This window comes from Mytilus galloprovincialis, chromosome 6 (assembly GCF_965363235.1).
Source record: "Mytilus galloprovincialis chromosome 6, xbMytGall1.hap1.1, whole genome shotgun sequence".
In the NCBI taxonomy this organism is placed as follows: domain Eukaryota; kingdom Metazoa; phylum Mollusca; class Bivalvia; order Mytilida; family Mytilidae; genus Mytilus; species Mytilus galloprovincialis.
This window is the reverse complement of record NC_134843.1, coordinates 16,480,208-16,500,506: the sequence shown is the minus strand read 5'-3', so window position 1 is coordinate 16,500,506 and position 20,299 is coordinate 16,480,208. Positions and strand designations below refer to the sequence as shown.

The 20,299-nt window shown below is 31.9% G+C and overlaps 1 protein-coding gene across 2 annotated transcripts; it reads right to left on the bottom strand.

Moving 5' to 3' along the window:
• Window positions 1-11,233: 11,233 nt before the first annotated feature.
• On the bottom strand, window positions 11,234-19,426 carry LOC143079065 (uncharacterized). 2 transcript variants are annotated; one of them, XM_076254219.1, is made up of 3 exons: window positions 19,315-19,426; window positions 16,708-16,773; window positions 11,234-14,402 (listed from the first exon to the last, which is right to left on the bottom strand). In XM_076254219.1, the coding sequence occupies exons 1-3, from the start codon at window positions 19,364-19,366 to the stop codon at window positions 12,199-12,201; spliced, it is 2,322 nt and encodes a 773-aa protein (XP_076110334.1). In that variant the 5' UTR covers window positions 19,367-19,426; the 3' UTR covers window positions 11,234-12,198. The 2 variants fall into 2 exon arrangements, with proteins under 2 accessions (XP_076110334.1, XP_076110335.1); XM_076254220.1 differs by lacking the exon at window positions 16,708-16,773 and having other exon boundaries at window positions 11,235-14,402.
• Between the last annotated feature and the right edge of the window lie 873 nt (window positions 19,427-20,299).

Genomic DNA, 20,299 nt, shown 5'->3' with positions numbered 1-20,299 from the left:
TTCAATGCCGAAGTGAATATAAGCTTTATAAAAGTCAATTAAACCACTTATTCCATATTGGTTTTTCTTAGTACATTTTCTCTTTATGAATCTCTTCAATTGAGAATGTATATAATGATAATGATTAATCGAAATCATTTGTAGGTTAAACGTAAATAATAAATGTACGTAAAGGGACGCGACTTTTTGCGCGGGAAATACACGTTTAGGTGATAGATATGTTCACACGATGTCACAAAATCGGGAATAATTATTGACTTTATTAGAAAAAAAACCCGGCTTTTTTCAATCGAAAAGTAAAAAATCGTAAGTTTGATCGTTTGAATTGGTTTACATTTGTCGTTTTTGGGGCCTTTTATAGCTGACTATGCGTTATGTGGTTTGTTTATTGTTGAAACCTGTAGTTGTTAATCCATCATAACCTTTACAAACAAATAAGTTAGGATCCTATTTGAAAAAGTCATTAGAACTGAGGGCAGGGGACTCTTAACAACTTGTTTGTTGTTATAAATTTTAATGCTGTTGATATTTTGTATGTTTAATATGTATGTATTTATGTTTATTGTGTTTATTGTATTAATATATGTTGGTCACAAACTGTAAAGTTTATATGACAATAAAATATTTGATTTGATTTGATTTGTTAATTTATGTGTCATTCGGTTTCATATGGGGAGTTATCTCATTGCCACATCTTCTTATTTTTATTTTGAATAAACTTTTCTTATTTTACAGAAAAGATTATTGAATGAAATACAACTAAGATTTTATTTTTAATGCGAAGAAATTAAACTCCACAAAGACTAATATGAAAAAATTATCGACGCCAAATCTCATGTGGGTTTTTTTAAATTGAAAAATGTGTGTCAAATAGTTACAAGAACAGAATGCAGTTACTACGCAGCTCCAATACATGCTCCAAACGTGATTTGTCATATTTATGACAAAGAGTGACGCTTTTTATAGTAAAATGTGTACATATAAATGTTAATAAATAGATTTTGTTCCCGGAAGTTGATACGATAGGGACACGTGTATAGGATTGCCAAATGAGACAATTATTTATTATAAAAACTATAGCATGTATAGGACGAGGATAAAACAAACAAAGGTCAACGTACAGACATAACAAAAAATGGTGCATAAATCATATCGTATACATTTTTAGTACACTGCGATAAATAAAACGAAATATACAAATAGTATAATACACTCTCTAATAGCAATCATGTCCGCAGTTTGTTTTCGTTATTTTTAGTCCAAAGCTATAACTTAAGGAGCGAAATTTTACTTCCATAGAAAATGATATTCATGTTAAAACTACACGAAACGACTTTATAATAAACAACTAACAAATGACTAAAAACGCACAATACCTACCTTAGAGTGCCAGCACTCATTAAAATATAATTCAAAGCCAATGACAATTAATAAATGAATTAAATCATGTTTCCCGAGCTACAATACCAATAAGTACGCTCCCACTGGAATAACCTGTGTATAGCTGTCTTTTTCAAATCTAAGTAGCAAGATTGCGGATCTGTCAAATGTCAGATGGCATACTCAATGTACTGAATAATGATGTATATTGCAACATGATATGGTGAATATACTTTCTAGATTTTTTCCCGACGACTAGTGCATACACAAAAGACTCTTTTGAGTCTCATTTCAAAGATTGAGCCGGTAGATCGGAGAGATCTTGGATCATAGCTAGTGTCTTACTTTTTCCTATAGATATTCTGTACTGGATTTCCCCCAGAACCAAGCTTTTTTGTTGATTATCAGAACACATGTTATAAAAAAAGTTAATTACATGCAGCCTTAATACTATTGCAAAATTGATATAGTGAATATCTATAGTACTGAAGGAAGATATAAAAAAGAAGATGTGGTATGATTGCCAATGAGACAACTATCCACAAAAGACCAAAATGACACAGACATTAAAAACTATAGGTCACCGTACGGCCTTCAATAATGAGCAAAGCCCATACCACATAGTCAGCTATAAAATTCAAAGAGACCATTAGCGCGTTTTCCCCCTTGTTAATATTATACAAACCACGCAAGAACTAATGTACTGACTACTACATGTGGATATGTTCCATGGGTCAAAGAGATTATTAATATAATTAAATAGTTTAAAGTTATCTGAATATATAATCTCAATAGACATTAATCTATGAACAAATGCAAAGGTTGGGTACAATTACATGTCAATCGGGACACCAACCAATCTAATTAAAAACCGATCTCTCATCGCTCCTGTTTCTGATATGTCGCGTGGGAGATCTAACGAAACCGGCTTTGAGGTCACATGTGAGTGAACTAAAAGTTATGAATTTATAAAGATATGCAAATGAGTTGAAGACCTATTAATAAGCCAATCAAAAAAGTTTATGAATTATTTTGACTGACGATTTCGTCGTAAATAAAATGAGTTACATCCCTTTGCCTTACGTTAAACTTCCAAGATCGTGGAAGACTCCATTTCATTGGTCGAAAAAGACACACCTACGAGGTCACTCACATGTGACCTCAAAGCGGGTTTCGTTAGATCTCCCACGCGACATATCAGAAACAGGAGCGATGAGAGATCGGTTTTTAATTAGATTGGACACCAACACAACAATACAAACACATATAGAGGGCGACAAACAGTCTTTAGCAATACGTGTATATACAAAATGTCTAGCTCTGAATTATAATAAATCAATGCCTTTATTTTGCTGTTATTTTGTCATACGTAAGGCGGACTACGTACGGTCTTTACTCATTGTTGAAGACCATGCGATTGAAGTCAACGGCCAGGTCAATTTGAAGTAAGTTCTTTTTTGTAACATCCAATCATATTTCTGATGGAAATCGGAGCGTTTGGGCAATAGCTGCTTGATTAAAAAAAAAAATATATAAAGGAAATCAAAATTTTTCAAGATTTATTTTTGTTGTTTTTGCTTTAGTTTGCACAGTTGTATTTTGTGAAGTATTATTTTCTATTGTGTTATGTTGTTTCTTACGTTAAAAAAATGATATATTATTACACTTTATGCATTTTGTGCGTCTGAAGCGTTTTTCTGTACCTTCTCAAATAATTCAATTTTTGGATGTAACGCGTCTTCTGATTGCCTGACAGCGTATTATCTATCAGCTCATAGACATAATTTTGCCATGTGACCGTGACGTCATCAACGTTTTTTTTTATGATTTACTCCGGATTAAAATGGAACTAAGTATCTTTAAATTATAAGAAATAACTGTAATATTTTTTCTGTCTATTCGAAATAACAAACAAAAAATGAGGTGCACACTTTAAAATAACCAGCGTAGACTTTTGAAAGCCAGGGATATAAAAAATACGTGCTTGTGTTTACAAGTCATATTTTGATATTCCTTGTACTTATATACTATTTGTGTTGTAATTCAATCCGGTTAAATACAAATGAATGTTTTCAATTCCGCAGATGTTTTTTGACTCTACCAAAATAGTTATTGGAACAATGACATACTGCCCTAGGTTAGGGGATTAAGGCCTAAGATAATTTCGATTTGAAAATTATCAAAGGCTTCAAAATAAATGGATAATATCTCAATTCTCAAAATTTTGTTCTATAACAATAATTACTAAATACAAGTAATTGTGACAAAAGAGGGACGAAAGATACCAAAGGGACAGTCAAACTCATAAATCTAAAACAAACTGACAACACCATGGCTAAAAATGAAAAAGACAAACAGAAAAACAATAGTACACATGACACAACATAGAAAACTAAAGAATAAACAACACGAACCCCACCAAAAACTAGGGGTGATCTCAGGTGCTCCGGAAGGGTAAGCAGATTCTGCGCATGCACAGTAATTTAATGGATGAAACAAGTTCTGCCATATGGTTGTCGTTTTTATGTCCCAATTCAGGAGCCTGTAGTTCAGTGGTGCATATCTGCCATTTTGTTTTCCGTAAATTGTTTTGTTATGAATTAAGGCTGTAATTTAATCGATTGAATGGATTCATATTTTTCATGTAGGGGTCCTTAACAGCCGATTATACGGTGCGAGGTTTTCGATTTTCAAGTCTGTACGTTTGCCCAATAATTGCTTGCATTCTCTTCATTTGAACTTTGGTGGATATTTGTCTCATTAGCAATTATACGTATAACCGGAAGAAAAGTGACGTTGGGAACTTTTACCATAATTCGAAAAGTGCTTTTTATGAACTCCCATTTTAGATTGAATATTGATATGAACTCTCGTTTAAGATTTGATATTTCTATCGTTTAAGATTTGATATTTCTATGAACTCTCGTTTTAGTTTTAAATTGAATATTTCTCCTTTTAGTTTTAGCTGAATATTTCTTGTTTCATTATTAAATATAATGTTTCTTATTTCAAATATCCAAAGAGATTATAGATTTACTATTTTACAACTTAATCCGATGGCTGTCAAAAGTGTGAGAGATAATACATGTATCTTACACTCGAACTACAAAAGCAATTATCGCTATTTTATAAAGTTAAGCCGGAGGACAATGATCAGCTTATTATTACATAAGATTGGACAATAATTATATTTATATTTTATGAGAACCTTTTATAATGTTTTAATACCCTTATCTTGGACTTAATTTATGTTTTGTAAACTGTTGCTGGGGCAGTCTTCCCCTAGCTTTTGAACTGTAAACTTGTGTTAATAAATTTGTATATATTTTTATACGGTCTTGCGTTTAAAGCAGCCATAGTGTCAATTATAGACCTACAGACTTAATGTAACCCGTGCTGAAGTTCACGGACTTATGCCGGAATTTCACGGGGTTATAATTACACCACATCTCATTATTTTTCTAAACAGGGGAGACGTTCAAGAAGCAAATGAAGAAAAATTTATTTTTATTTCATATAAAGAGCCCGAAAGACATAAACATTTGACATGACAGTAACATTATAAAATCAGATTAGGACAAATAAAATAAATAAAATAAAATAATGCTATCAATATTTTTCTCAAGTAAATATTGAAGCAGCGTAGGTTTTTATAACACAATGCAAATGTGGCTGATTATTTAATAAAACATAATATATATATTATATAAAAGAGATTTATAAAATTGTCTAGCCCAACAGGTTCAGCATGTTGACATTAATTTACTTCCTCTTCATATACACATATAACACAAAAAAGTTCCAACACAAATCTGTAACTTTAAAACGTGTATAAAATGAAAGCCTAAGGTCACGGGATTGTTATTGCATCTTTGTTGAAAGATTGTTTTAGCACTATTGATAAAAAAAGCTGCATGAAATTGAAATAAAAGGGCATATTTGTGCCATTTCTCAGATCGGAAGTACATGTTTTTGTACTACCAGACTTCAAGTTGCGCTATCAAATTCCACTAATTTAAGGTATGCTGATTTGTTTTAGCAAAACCGAGGCTGACATGTAGGTATCGTTTTGACAGGAAATGACTATCACTTTATTTAAACTTAATACATAATACAAATGGGCTATGAATAAGTGGAGTTATTCCTTGTGTAAAATTTTCAAAATTATAACACACTATTGAAGCGCTAATTAGCGGAGTCGTCTAACAACTCATTTTCGATACAAATCTAAACTCTTGTATAATTTTGAAGATAGATCAAATGCATAAAATCTCTTAAATATCGAATTCATTGAACTCAACCATCTTAACCGTTTGAGAAATAAAGGAATCAAGTGAAACAAACTAAAAATTGTCAAACCAAAGGCAATCTGGGAAAAATACACAGTCACAGAAGAAAAATATGTCTCGTAGAATTTGACGCTATATCTGTTCGAAACCATGCACTGCCAGGCATCTAAAATTTAATCATTAGAGAAACAGATTATGCCTTTTTGTGCTTCTTCGTTACATTTGTTGTTTTTATAGTGATTAAGATGATATTAACACAATGTTGACTGCTGTACCCCTATTTTTGACATTTTTACCTATTGTGTCTGTTTGTTTTGTTCACGCATCGGTGACAATATAATGAAATTTGATGCGACTGTCATACAAGTGAGAGGTTTAGCTAGCTATAAAACCAGGCTCAATCCACCATTTTCTACATTTGAAAATGCCTATACCAAGTCAGGAATATGACAGTTCTTGTCCATTCGTTTTTGATGCGTTTTGTTATTTGATTTTGCCATGTGATTATGGACTTTCCGAATTGATTTTCCTCTAAGTTCAGTATTTTTGTGATTTTACTTTTTACCTCTTTTTCTCAAAGTCCCAATGGTACGTTTCCGCAAATTTAAAGTATACGTTTCCGCAATTTGTATTTATCACTTTTCCGGAAATTTACCTGGTAAATTATAAATAATTGAATATATATTGACTTGAAAAATGTTGCTATGTCCTTATACAGAGACAGGCGAAAGCAGTTTCCAAAATTACCCAATGTAGATTAGAAATTCACGAGACATTAAGACAAATAGATTTGAACACGAACAAAATTGAAACTTATTTTAACTTTTAATTAGTCAATGATTTTGATTCGGGAATCGTTATACTTTCATGTTTCACCAACTAGGTATGTCTATGTAATGAAATGACTGATATTTTCATAGATGGCACATTTAAATCCTGTCCGAAATTCTTCTACCAACCCAGTTTATTCGATACATGGATGTAAAAATGGTAACTACATTCGTCTTGTATTTGCGTTACTTCCACTTAAATCCGAGGAATGTTACACGAAACTGTTGGATCGGTTTATTGATGTGTGCACTACCCGAAGAATAACTCTCCAGCCAGAGGTAGTTCATAATGACTTTGAATGTGTAATGCATACTGCTGTTACGAAAACACGAATAGTGCCGAGTCTTTTCATGCCCACTTGAACGAGCAGTTTTACGCTAGCCATCCTAACATTTTTTGTTTGTTTTTATCGATGTGTTATTGAAACTGCAAACAACATCTTACATAAAGATGAGACCTCTAACTGTAAAAGCACCCGTTTGGAAATGTGAAAAGGAGAAGATGGACTTCCTTATGTTCTTGAACAAAATACAAAACTTGTAAACCGTGAATGTACTACTGTGGACTTTGTGCGGCGTGTTGGCTACAAATATTCTGCCAGAACTGACTTATGAACTCATATCAAGATATTTCTGATTAGTGCTGACGTTTGAACATACGTTTTCATAGATTTAAATGATGAAGTTCACTTGCATATTATGATGACCTTTGACTTACTTAATATTTATTTTATATTATGGCTTTGCTTTCGATCAACAGGTATTCCTCAATTATTTGCGGAAAAGCAATAATTTATTTTTTCTGGAATAGTTACTTTTTTCCGGAAAAGTAAGATATTTATTCAAACTCCGGACAGTGATCGTTTCCGTTCCGGAACTGTTTTCCTTTACTCCATCATCTACATTAGTGTAGAGTAGTATTCGGGCCCGTATGCGGATCGGAACTGGAACTGCCGGGGAGTTTGATATTTATTTGCGGAAACGTAAACTTTTTTTTCCGGAAACGTCATCTTTTTTTTTTTCCGGAAAAGTAATGCCAATTTGCGGAAACGTAAAACGCCGACCCCTTTGACTACAATATTCATCCACTTCCGACAGACACAATTTCAATGTAGCTAAAAATAAAGATTTAATATAAATCATAAACGTTACTACCGATTAATTGAAATTTATTTTGTCGAAGATTACTTCTAACAGGGAAAATGGTTTGCAAAGAGAGGCAAATAAAATGAGTGCAGACATGATGAAAAAAAAACTAACTGTTTTAGAGTTGTAAGTTAAAATTCTATTTTTCAAAATAAAATCATGACCAAACCTGATGACGCAATATCAAATATGTTTTTATCTCACTGGAATTTCAATATTACAAAAAGTTTGCAAAACATGTTCATGATAATCGTGTTATAAAAAAAATGTATCAAAGGTGCAAACTACGTTACACGAATATAAATAAATTTGGTGTATTTTCTGTTTTCTCATTGGTTAAAAGTATTAGTTTTATTTTCAATGTTGTCAATTTTTATGGCGACACGCCTACTCTGACGTTGTGTATTCATACGCCAACATATGTGTACGTTGTTATTGTTAATATAAATAATATAAAAAGTTCATTGAGCCTTATTTTTTATAGAAATTTATTTATAATGAATGGCAATAATTTATTATGAATTTATTGACCCATAAATTTAATTTTGGACTCTTCACATTTTACATAATCCGCTTTGCGGATTATTAAATGTGAAAAGTCAAAAATTAATTTTATGGGTCAATAAATTCAAAATAAAAAATAGCCATTCATTAACACTACTTCCTGGAGCTTGTTCTGACGTTTTATTCTCGTTAAAATCTCGTTCAAAAATTATTTTCAAAACATGTGATAGAAATAACTATGTAAAAAAATTGTGTATTCATAATTGGTAGTTTTTGAGTAATACATTTTTCAAATATTATTTAATAATCAAGTCAGTCGCAGAAGCCAAAGTGTTGAGAAAATGGGCGAGGGTTACAAGAAATGATTTTACCAGAAACATATACATCTCATTTTTTTTTTTCATTTCAAACTTCTTAGATATGTAGTTTTTCAATCAATTATTACAAAGAAGTTGAAATAATATGCTTTTTGTTCTTAAAAAAAAGAAAAATCCCATATTTACAAAATTGACAGCATGGTCAACTTGATAGAAAAAAGCAACACATTTAATAAAACTTTCGTATATCATTACTTATCTATAGCTTTTTTTAGTGATTTTTTTTTCAGATTGTTTCACTTCATCTTTATCGAAAGTATGGAAAAAAGTTAAATTGTGAAACTGTTTTTTTTCTTCATGATAATAGTAAAAAAAAAAAAGGTAAAAATTGATGACAAATGTGAAAATCATCAGAATTGGGTACTTTAAAATGTCCGTATCAAAAAAGGGAGTATACCACCACATATTTTTTCTTTAGCAATTGTTTTTTTACAGTGATTGTCGTATAAACCCCAAAATCAGGTAAAGAAATAAAGTTTAATACTAGTAATGTTTGGCTCTTCACAGGTGTACATCCTTATAAGTTAAAAACAATTCTAGAAGTCTTAAGCTAGATTTTGTAAAATAAAATCGTTATATATGTGTAAATAATCTAATTTGTAAGGTATTTACACACATTTGTCAAAAATATACACGACACACTATCTTTCTGACATTTTGACCGCTATAAAACTTTCATCTGATGCCCCGAAGCAAATGTAACCATTTATCAATAAATAACGAAACAATTTGTTTTACATGAAATGTGTAATCGTTCGTCATTTGCTTTAATTAACATACAAAAAAAAAAGAATAAAAATGATAGCTTTTCATACATTTTCTTTCTATACTTATCCTTTATTCGAACATACATCAATTCATAATCGCTTTAGTAGTCGTTCATTAAAATTATTGTTTATTTTTAAACAATAAGGATTGCACTGTATGTAGTAGCCTAAGTATGGCAAGCCGTTCTCGTCAAAACTATGTTTAAACCATTTTTCGAAAAATTTACACACTGAGAATTACAACAAAGCACAGTGAGATTTTAAAACTTCAAAACACACACTGAGAATTAAAAATTACGCACTGAGAATCAAAAATTACACACTGAGATTTCAAAAAGACGCACTGAGATTACAAATTAAAATGAAAAACACACACTGAGAATTGATAATTACACACTGAGATTTCAACATTTTGACCGCTATAAAACTTTCATCTGATGCCACGAAGCAAATGTAACCATTTATCAATAAATAACGAAACAATTTGTTTTACATGAAATATGCAATCGTTCGTAATTTGCTTTAATTAACATGCAAAAAAAGAAGAATAAAAATGATAGTTTTTCATACATTTTCTTTCTATACTTATCCTTTATTCGAACATACATCAATTCATAATCGCTTTAGTCGTCGTTCATTAAAATTATTGTTTATTTTTAAACAATAAGGATTGCACTGTATGTAGTAGCATAAGTATTGCAAGCCGTTCTCGTCAAAACTATGTTTAAACCATTTTTCGAAAAATTTACACACTGAGAATTACAACAAAGCACTGTGAGATTTTAAAACTTCAAAACACACACTGAGAATTAAAAATTACGCGGCACTGAGAATTAAAAATTACACACTGAGATTTCATAAAGACGCACTGAGATTACAAATTAAGATGAAAAAAACACACTGAGAATTGAAAATTACACACTGAGATTTCAAAAAGACACACTGAGACTAAATAAACTGAAAACATACACTGAGAATTTAGTCCTTCGATTTGGTTCCAAATTATTTATAAAAAAAACTTTAGATTTACAAGAACAAGAAAAATACCCACTTACTCTTATTACAAAATATAACCAAATGGTAAAAACTTTATTGAAATTATAAGAAAACATTGGAACAATCTGCAAAAAAACAAAGAATGCAAAACTTTTACTCAAGTGTCTATTATAGCATATAAACGTAACAAAAATATAAAAGATTACCTTCCAAAATCAGGGTAATAGTTGGAAGACATTTGAAAAGGGACCCATGCTTAAACCGTTTTAAGTAAAAAAAAAATCCCGACACACTTGTAGTAATGATCTGAATTATAGGCAACAAACTTATGAATATGAGCGATGTTAAGTCTTGAAATTTATTACGAATGTTGGTTGAAGGAATCGCATTTTATTATAATGACAAGAGTTCTTGAGATCAAGATAGTATGTTGAATAATTCATCTCATGAATATTCATTAGTAATTTGCATATTAATCTCAGTGTGTATTTTTGAAATCTCAGTGTGTAATTAACAATTCACAGTGTGTGTTTTTCAATTTAATTCATCTCAGTGAGTCTTTTTAAAATCTCAGTGTGTGTTTTTATTTTTTTAAATCTCATTGTGTAATTTCGATTTCTCAGTGTGTTATTTTTTTGTTTTTAAATCTCAGTGTGTATTTTTTTTCTTCGAAAAAAGGGTTTAAACATTATAGTTTTGACGAGAACAGCTTGCCATACCTAAGTATTGAACGCGTTGATTTTTTTCTTGCGAATATAACAAATTCTTATTCTTATCAAGATTTAATTTGGGCATATATTAAATGTAAAGCTGATATTTTAAAATGAAAATCCGCTTCAGCTATTAAATCGAATATAGATTTTCATATAATCTGAATGAATGAATGAATCTTTTATTCTCATAAACTAAATACAAAGTTACAGAGAATGGTACATATATATATATATATACATAAATAGAATAAATATATGCATGTGTGAAATACTACATGTAAGTTCCATAGTTTAACTGGGAGGACATACTTTCACATTAATAATTTTAATGAATTTACACAATTTTTCTAATTGTACAGTATTTGTAGAGTTGAATAAAACATAGAATTTGTATGTGTTTGGAATTTTCCAGAAATAGTCAGATAACAATTTTGTTCTACCTGTTTTCAGTGCTTCGCAAGTCATAATGTTGTGGTATTCATCACCAATGTCAGTTGAGTCACAAAGATGGCATACTCTATTGTCTCTTCAAGACCCTGCCATCTTTCCGTTTCAACCGGTAATCAGTGACTACCACATCTTGATTTACATAATGTATACAATTGGCTCAGTGGTTATTTGACAAAACATAAAAATATTTCTCAAACTTATATCAGTCTTAAAAATTAAAAATTCTATAACATCATTCTATAATTTGGTGAAACATCTATTTCTGACAAACATGACTGTTTATATTGGTCTTGTGATTTTAGTTCAACACCTTTTGATACCCATTCATCAGCAAATTGCATATTCCATATGTTTGACATTCCACAGCTGTCTAGAATATTTTTTATATAAACAAGCCACTTGTTTTCATATCCATACATAGTAAAATTGACTAATAAAAGTTTATGTAGTAGACAAGATATTTTACATTCTTTATCATTTAATATTTTAACTGTTTTTAATCTGTGATAAATTTTATGTTTTTTTTTGTCGCCATTGTCTTTATATTTTTGTAATAACAAGACCTAACATCTTAAAATGAAAAACTGTTTTAGCTTTCAAATCAAATTTGTAGTTTCATATCAAGCAAGTTTTCCTGTATATAATATGTTTTTCATTTTGCGGTTATCGCCGCCATCTTAAAATAATCGTTGTACAGTATTGTTCGACAACAGTATACATTGTACTTCTCATCATCCATTTTGATTTTATTTCAGCCTAAAAATACTTTTTCTTCTCGGAATGTCTCTCAATTTACTTCGATAATCCCAAATATCACTTTCCCAAGAATCGCTCTCCCAGTCATAACTCTTTCCATTCTTTCCACGATTGTTCTTAAAATGTGTTCTTTCGTTGCGGTTTCTAATAGGACGAGGTTCGCTACTATCTTCCCAGCTATCGCTGTAAAAACTATCACCATCGTAAGAATTTCGCCTATTTATTAAATTGGATTTACTACGTGCTGATTTATAATATCCTCTTTCATCACTCTCTGAATCTTCCCAAAATGAACTAGAAGAATCGTCCCAGCTATCGATATCATCGTTTATCCTTCCCCGTTTATTAAATATAGATTGTTTGTTATGATTATAAAAAGCATAGTTGTTACCCTCATCGAAATCATCGTACTGACTGCTATCGCTAGAATATTGCATTCTGGTCTTTCTGTGTGGTTTTCTTCTCATAATTAGCTTCCGGTCAGCACGTGCTATGCCCATGTCTTCAAATGAATCCCAAAACGAGTCATCGCTACTTTTATGGTAATTTAATCTGATTCTAATATTACTTCTATATATGCCATGGTTACTGTTTTTTGTGTTTTCTTTAAAATTTATCTTGCTATCCCAATAGATGCTATCACTATCGCTATCGCTAGAATCTTGCCGTCTATTTTTTCTATGTGGTTTTGTTACTACAATGACCTTCCGGTCAAGATAAACTCTGTCCCTGTCCTCAAATGAATCCCAATACGAATCGTCGCTACTTGAATCGTAAGTTACTCTTTTTCTTACGTTATCTTTATGTATGCCAAGCTTATTAGTTTTTGTATTTTCTTTAGAATACATGCTGTTATCCCAATCTCGGCTGTCGCTTGAAGATTCCCTTCTGTTTTTTCTATGTGGTTTTCCCACCATAATGAGGTTCCGGTCAGGGTAAGTGTTGTCCCTGTCCTCAAATGAATCCCAATACGAATCATCGCTACTTGAATCGTAATATACTCTTGTTGTAATTCGATCTTTACGTTTGCCAAGCTTATCGGTGTGCTCTTTGGTATATATGTCGCTATGCCAATCGCTGCTATCACTTTCGTCTGACGAATCTCGATTATAAAACGGCCAATGGTGTTTTTCAAACAGATTTTTTCTATTAACTTTCCATGCCTCTAATTCGGACATATAATTTCCTTCAGAGGAATCACTACCCCACCATTCTGAATCGTCATCTCTTTCATTGTTTCTTTTTCTAATTTCATCATCGACTTTCCTATTTTGGTTTCCCCCATTTTGGTTAGGAAACTGTTTACCAACTCCACCACCTTGACCGTCATTTTGGTCAGGAAACTGTTGACCTTGACCACCATTTTCATCAGGAAACGGTTGACCACCTCCACCTCCTTGACCACCATTTTGGTCAGGAAACTGTTGACCACCACCACCACCTCCACCACTTTGACCACCATTTTGGTCAGGAAACTGTTGTCCACTATTTTGATCAGGAAACCCTTGTCCTCCATTTTGATCAGGAAACCCTTGTCCTCCGTTTTTATCAGGAAACCCTTGTCCTCCATTTGCATCAGGAAACCCTTGTCCTCTATTTTGATCAGGAAACCCTTGTTTTCCGTTTTGATCAGGAAACCCTTGTCCTCCATTTTGATCAGGAAACCCTTGTCCTCCATTTTGATCTGGAAACCCTTGTCCTCCATTTTTATTAGGAAACCCTTGTCCTCCATTTTGATCAGGAAACCCTTGTCCTCCATTTTGATCTGGAAACCCTTGTCCTCCATTTTTATTAGGAAACCCTTGTCCTCCATTTTCATCAGGAAACCCTTGTCCTCCATTTTGATCAGGAAACCCTTGTCCTCCATTTTGATCTGGAAACTGTTGTCCTCCGTTTTGACCAGGAAACTGTTGTCCTCCATTTTGATCAGGTAATCCTTGTCCTCCGTTTTGAACAGGGAACTGTTGTCCTCCGTTTTGATCAGGAAACTGTTGACCTCCATTTTGATCAGAAAACTGTTGGTCAGCATTTTGGTCAGGAAACTGTTGACCACCATTTTGATCAGGAAACTGTTGACCACCATTTTGATCAGGAAACTGTTGAGCACCATTTTGATCAGGAAACTGTTGACCTTGACCTCCATTTTGATCAGAAAACTGTTGACCACCATTTTGATCAGGTAATTGTTGACCATCTATGTAATAAAAACAAATATATTTTTATAGATGTTTTTTCTGTTTTTAGGGAGAGATTGTTATCCTCGTGTATTGTGTTTTGGATCTACTAACACAATTTAAGAATTTTCCTTTTATATGTTTGAACAATAACATAGAGATACCTGATAATTTTTTTAGAGACACTAGTATAAAAATAATAAAATTAACGGTATCAATTTTCTTGCACCAGATGCGCAATTTGACAATACATGTCTCTTCAGTGATGCTCGTGGCCAAAATATTTGAAATCCAAAGCTTATATAAAAGATGAAGAGCTATAATCCAAAAGGTCCAAAAAAGTATAGCCAAATCCGTGAAAGGAATCAGAGCTTTGCATGAGGGAGATACATTCCTTAATTTATAACAATTTCTATCATTTTGTAACAGCAAATTTTAATAACACAAAAAAAATCCGTATTTTCATGCCAGTACCGAAGTACTGTCTACTGGGCTGGTGATACCCTCGGGGACTAATAGTCCACCAGCAGAGGCATCGACCCAGTGATAGTAATAAAATTAACGGTATCAATTTTCTTGCACCAGATGCGCATTTCGACAATACATGTCTCTTCAGTGATGCTCGTGGCCAAAATATTTGAAATCCAAAGCTTATATAAAAGATGAAGAGCTATAATCCAAAAGGTCCAAAAAAGTATAGCCAAATCCGTGAAAGGAATCAGAGCTTTGCATGAGGGAGATACATTCCTTAATTTATAACAATTTCTATCATTTTGTAACAGCAAATTTTAATAACACAAAAAAAATCCGTATTTTCATGCCAGTACCGAAGTACTGTCTACTAGGCTGGTGATACCCTCGGGGACTAATAGTCCACCAGCAGAGGCATCGACCCAGTGATAGTAATAAAATTAACGGTATCAATTTTCTTGCACCAGATGCGCATTTCGACAATACATGTCTCTTCAGTGATGCTCGTGGCCAAAATATTTGAAATCCAAAGCTTATTTAAAAGATGAAGAGCTATAATCCAAAAGGTCCAAAAAAGTATAGCCAAATCCGTGAAAGGAATCAGAGCTTTGCATGAGGGAGATACATTCCTTAATTTATAACAATTTCTATCATTTTGTAACAGCAAATTTTAATAACACAAAAAAAATCCAGTATAACATAATATAATTCTCTCTGTATTATATCTGATCTTAATTTTCATAATTTTTTTTGAGTTGACTAGATCCATTTCACCTTTGTTGACAAAAAGTAACGTCTTGTATTTTCGATATAACTAAGACAGCAATCATTTGATTTTCGGGGGGTGGGGGCTCTATGGATTTTTTCCCGGAAAAAACAATCATTTTTGGGGTCGACAAGTCTAAAACTTGTTTTCTCTTTCAATTTTAGCATTACATATAGTTGGAGCTGAGGGTGAAACAAACATTATTTTTTTCTCCAAAAACTTTTTTTCAAAAAAAAAAAAAAAATCCATAGCTCAACCACCCCCGCCCCCACCCCGAAAATCAAATGGTTGCTACCTAAGAAACGGGTACAAATACGGAATTGGTTATTATTTGATGCCAAAGTTTATATTTAAATAGTTAAAGTGTTAGAGGCGATTAAACTTATGACTTAATAATAGTTACATATACAACTATAAGATATAAAATATTATTTTAGCATATTTATTTGACTAGTTGTACACATTTCACATGAGGCACTTTGGTGCAAGTCTTGTGTCTCGTATGATCTGGTATACAGTCAGGTTTTGTTTAACACTTTAATAAAGGTATTGTGAATCGAAGTTAGGTTGATGGGTATTGTCTGTAACAGACTATTGTTTCTGTAACTTTAAAATTAAATTGAATTGATATTTTATTTTTTTCATTAAAAAGCTGTAAGGGTCATGCACAACTCTGTTTTAAAAAAATCTTTAAGTATTACAACTAACGCATATGACAGTCATGTGACTTCATGACCAGGATGTCAGCTTCACAGGCTACAGTAAAAGACCGCAGACACATTTCTAGAACATTTGTTTATTTTTTATAGATTGTTTTGGAAGGTAAAACTAGTATTAGATATGAGATATAAAAAAAAATCACATAAATACTTAATAACTTTATTTCGAACATTTTCAACACACGTTTTATTATTTGCTATTATTTCTAAGTATAGCAGCCGAAAATGACGTCACGCGGCATGCATATCATTGGGAAGTTAAACGTCCGACCTAAACACCATTAAAATCAAATTTTTGTCACATATTTAAGAAAAAAAAAATAGTTTTATCTTCGTCACAGGTTTTTTTCCAAAAAAATAAATGTTTACCTAATCTACTGGAAACAACATCCCCATGCTGTAACAAGGAATTTTGTAATCCGGACTGTCTACCACCTAAACAAATAAATGTATTTGATTTAGCCCAATGTCGTAAGAAACGTACACTCTCCAGATTTTAAGGAAAACGATTAAGGACACATGCACTTTTATAGCTGACTATGTGGTATGGACTTTGCTCATTGTTGTTGTTCTTTTTTATACTTATGGTAGATATAAAAATAGGAAGATGTGGTATGATTGCCAATGAAACAACTTTTCACAAGAGAGCAAATGACACCGAAATTAAAAACTATAGGTCCCTGTTTGTCTTCAATGGTTAGCTATTTGCATAAAAGCACCTGAAATTACAAAGCTAAAACAATTCTAACGAGAAAACGAACGGCCTAATTTATTAACATAATAATGAACGAAAAACAAATATGTTACGCAGCAACAAAACGGCAACCACAGAATTACATTTGATTTGACGTTTAAAGGCGCCAACCCTCCCTTAACAGTGGAATAACATCTTACATAAGAACAGACTTTAAAAATCGGTCGAAAGACTGAACTTGATCGTCAGATTGATACAAAACCATAGAGTATTCGCAGTTACTGGCAGTTAGTTTAAACCAACTATGTTTACTGTTGATTTTACTGCAAAAGCCAATCTATCAGTTTTGACAAATTTATTGGACAAAACCTATCTTGCATTATTGTTTATTTTGGTCTTCATAAGTTATATCCGGATAAATAAAAATCTGGGTACTAACGCAATTAACCAGAATATGTGTTCAATACTAATGTTGACGTCATTACACTAAATCTTGCTAATTGGTAGTTCTGATTTTACAAGATAGTTTTGTGTTCAAACAATATCCTTAATGGAATCGTTCAGTGTTAAGTGTCAAATATTTCAATCATATTCAGGACGAGAAAAAAAACTCAAATTTGCCACTTTTTTTGTTTTTTTGGGAGTTTTACAACAGTACTACCATAGATTTGAGAAAAACGATGTCATGTTGTTCTGACTCTGTATTTGAGTACAACAATGTCATACTGGTCTGAATCTGTATTTGAGTACAAAGATATCATACTGGTCGGACTCTGTACTTGAGTACAATGATATCATACTGTTCTGACTCTGTATTTGAGTACAACGATGTCATACTTGTCTGACTCTGTATTTGAGTACAACAATGTCATACTAGTCTGACTCTGTATTTTAATACAACGATGTCATACTGTTCTGACTCTGTATTTGAGTACAACAATGTCATACTGTTCTGACTCTGTATTTGAGTACAACAATGTCATACTGTTCTGACTGTATTTGAGTACAACAATGTCATACTTGTCTGACTCTGTATTTGAGTACAACGATGTCATACTGTTCTGACTCTGTATTTGAGTAAAACAATGTCATTCTGTTCTGACTCTGTACTTGAGTACAACAATGTCATTCTGTTCTGACTCTGTACTTGAGTACAACATGGTATTATAAAGGAAAGCTTCTTAAACTTTAAAACAATATAAAATCAAGAAGAGGTGATAATTATGGTTGCAAACGAGACAACTCTCCAACAGTACTATAGGTTACCGTATACCTGCCAGAGCACTTCAATTCATCCAGGTTGTGTTCGTGTTACTCAGTCTTTAGTTTTATATGTATCTTGTTTTGTAAACGTGTTCGTTTTGTCATTGTTGATTTTCCCCGTTTGAATGGGTTAACACTAGTTATTATTGAGGCCCTTTATAGCTTGCTGTTCTGTGTGAGTCAAGGCTCCGTGTTGAAGACCGCACTTTCATTATAATGGTTTACTTTACTCATTGGCACTCATACCATATCTTCTCATATATCTATTATAAAGTATTCTTCCACAATACAATATTGAAACCATACAAATTGAATGTCAACTTGCATTATATGATATAAAGTAAAACAACATAAATATTACTAAACAATACTTAACAATACTAAAAAAAGTAAGGGATGAAGAAAGACCGACATTTTGATATATTATTATCTATTAGATTAGAGTATTTTTGTTTTTAATATCAGAATAAAAAATCCTGAAACCCTGAGTTGACCAACCTGTTGCCAGTCTGATATTAAGTTAACTTCATTCTCTTGTCTTTATCATTATTGATATCTTATATATATCACAACAACAAAAACAACAACAACAATATATTAAGTATGATTGATTTGAACTCTCAAAGTGATGTAAAGTCTTGTATTACTTTAATATTAATTTTAGTTTCTTGTGTACAATTTGGAAATTAGTATGGCGTTCATTATCACTGAACTAGTATATATTTGTTTAGGGGCCAGCTGAAGGACGGGTGCGGGAATTTATCGTTACATTGAAGACCTGTTGGTGACCTTCTGCTGTTGTTTTTTTTTGTCTCTTTGACACATTGTCCATTTCCATTCTCAATTTTATGCATGCTATAAATAAACATTATTGAAAATTCTAACTAAAAGTCTTCGACAAAGAAACAAAACAGATTTATTTTCTTAACTTTGTGAATAATTGTTTTTATCTTAGATAATCGAAGAAGAGACTTTTTCAAGATTTCAAGATAATTTGAGAAGACATTATCGATTCTTACCTGAAACTGAAACGCAAAACCATGCTATTAAAAGGAGACAAATAGCCTGCATCCTTAGGGTTTAAGAGATTTCACTGTGTAATTTTTATTGTATTTAATCTCACAAGTCCGAATGATACTTTCGTTGTTTATATTTATATTTAATGTATAAAAGATGACAACTACGTTGTATCATGACAGTAAATGAACAGGCTGACAACCTCTTGATCACCGGACCTTACCTAGGATAAAAAAAATCATATGTAACAAAAGTCACATTATTTTCACATCGGCATGACGACCATGCTCATTTTTCTCAGATTGTATTCTATCAAAGTGGTCTTATTTAGAATATAATTTTTAAATAGTTGAAGTTTTTTTTTACAATATTTGGCGTTTTAAAGTATGACAATCATCGAAACGGCAAACATGATCGTAACATCATCTAAAATGCATATTAAACCATTCCTAACATGTACATCATTCTCACCTTGTATTTATCTAAAAGAACTCATTTAGAATACATAGATAATTGCATTAAAAAAATAAAACCAAGTAGCAAGTATATCTTTGATGGCACAATAAAAATAAAGAAATATTTGTTTGTAATATTGATTTAAATCAGGTAAATTTTAACACTTGTCAATCATGATTCAAGTACAAATTAATTCCTACATACCTTTTGATTTATTTGTGTCCCTGTGTTACCTTTTGAATGACGTATACCCCAAATCCCCTATATCATAATCATAGGATTCATATGTTTAAAATTTCATCTGTTTACAATATTTGATACAAGCAAATTTCAGTACAGCATGAAGGTCAGTATCAGGACATTATCCGTTGTCATAATTTCTTATTAATATTCAAAAATAATAGACTTTTGAACAATCATGTGAATGAGTAAATATGGCTAAACCACGATTTTTACAGAATAAAACTAAACCGTAAGCATATTAATAAAAATGGAAGGTTCATCTTCCACAGTAACTGAACGTGCATTGAA

Bases quoted from the DNA above. Each gene is read 5' to 3' on its own strand.
- LOC143079065 (XM_076254219.1), bottom strand. From the start codon at position 19,366: ATGCAGGCTATTTGTCTCCTTTTAATAGCATGGTTTTGCGTTTCAGTT. The intron at 16,774-19,314 runs GTAAGAATCGAT...TTATTTGTTTAG, and splicing joins GTTTTGCGTTTCAGTTTCAG to GTGGTAGACAGTCCGGATTA. The intron at 14,403-16,707 runs GTAAACATTTAT...TTTATTACATAG, and splicing joins TGTTGTTTCCAGTAGATTAG to ATGGTCAACAATTACCTGAT.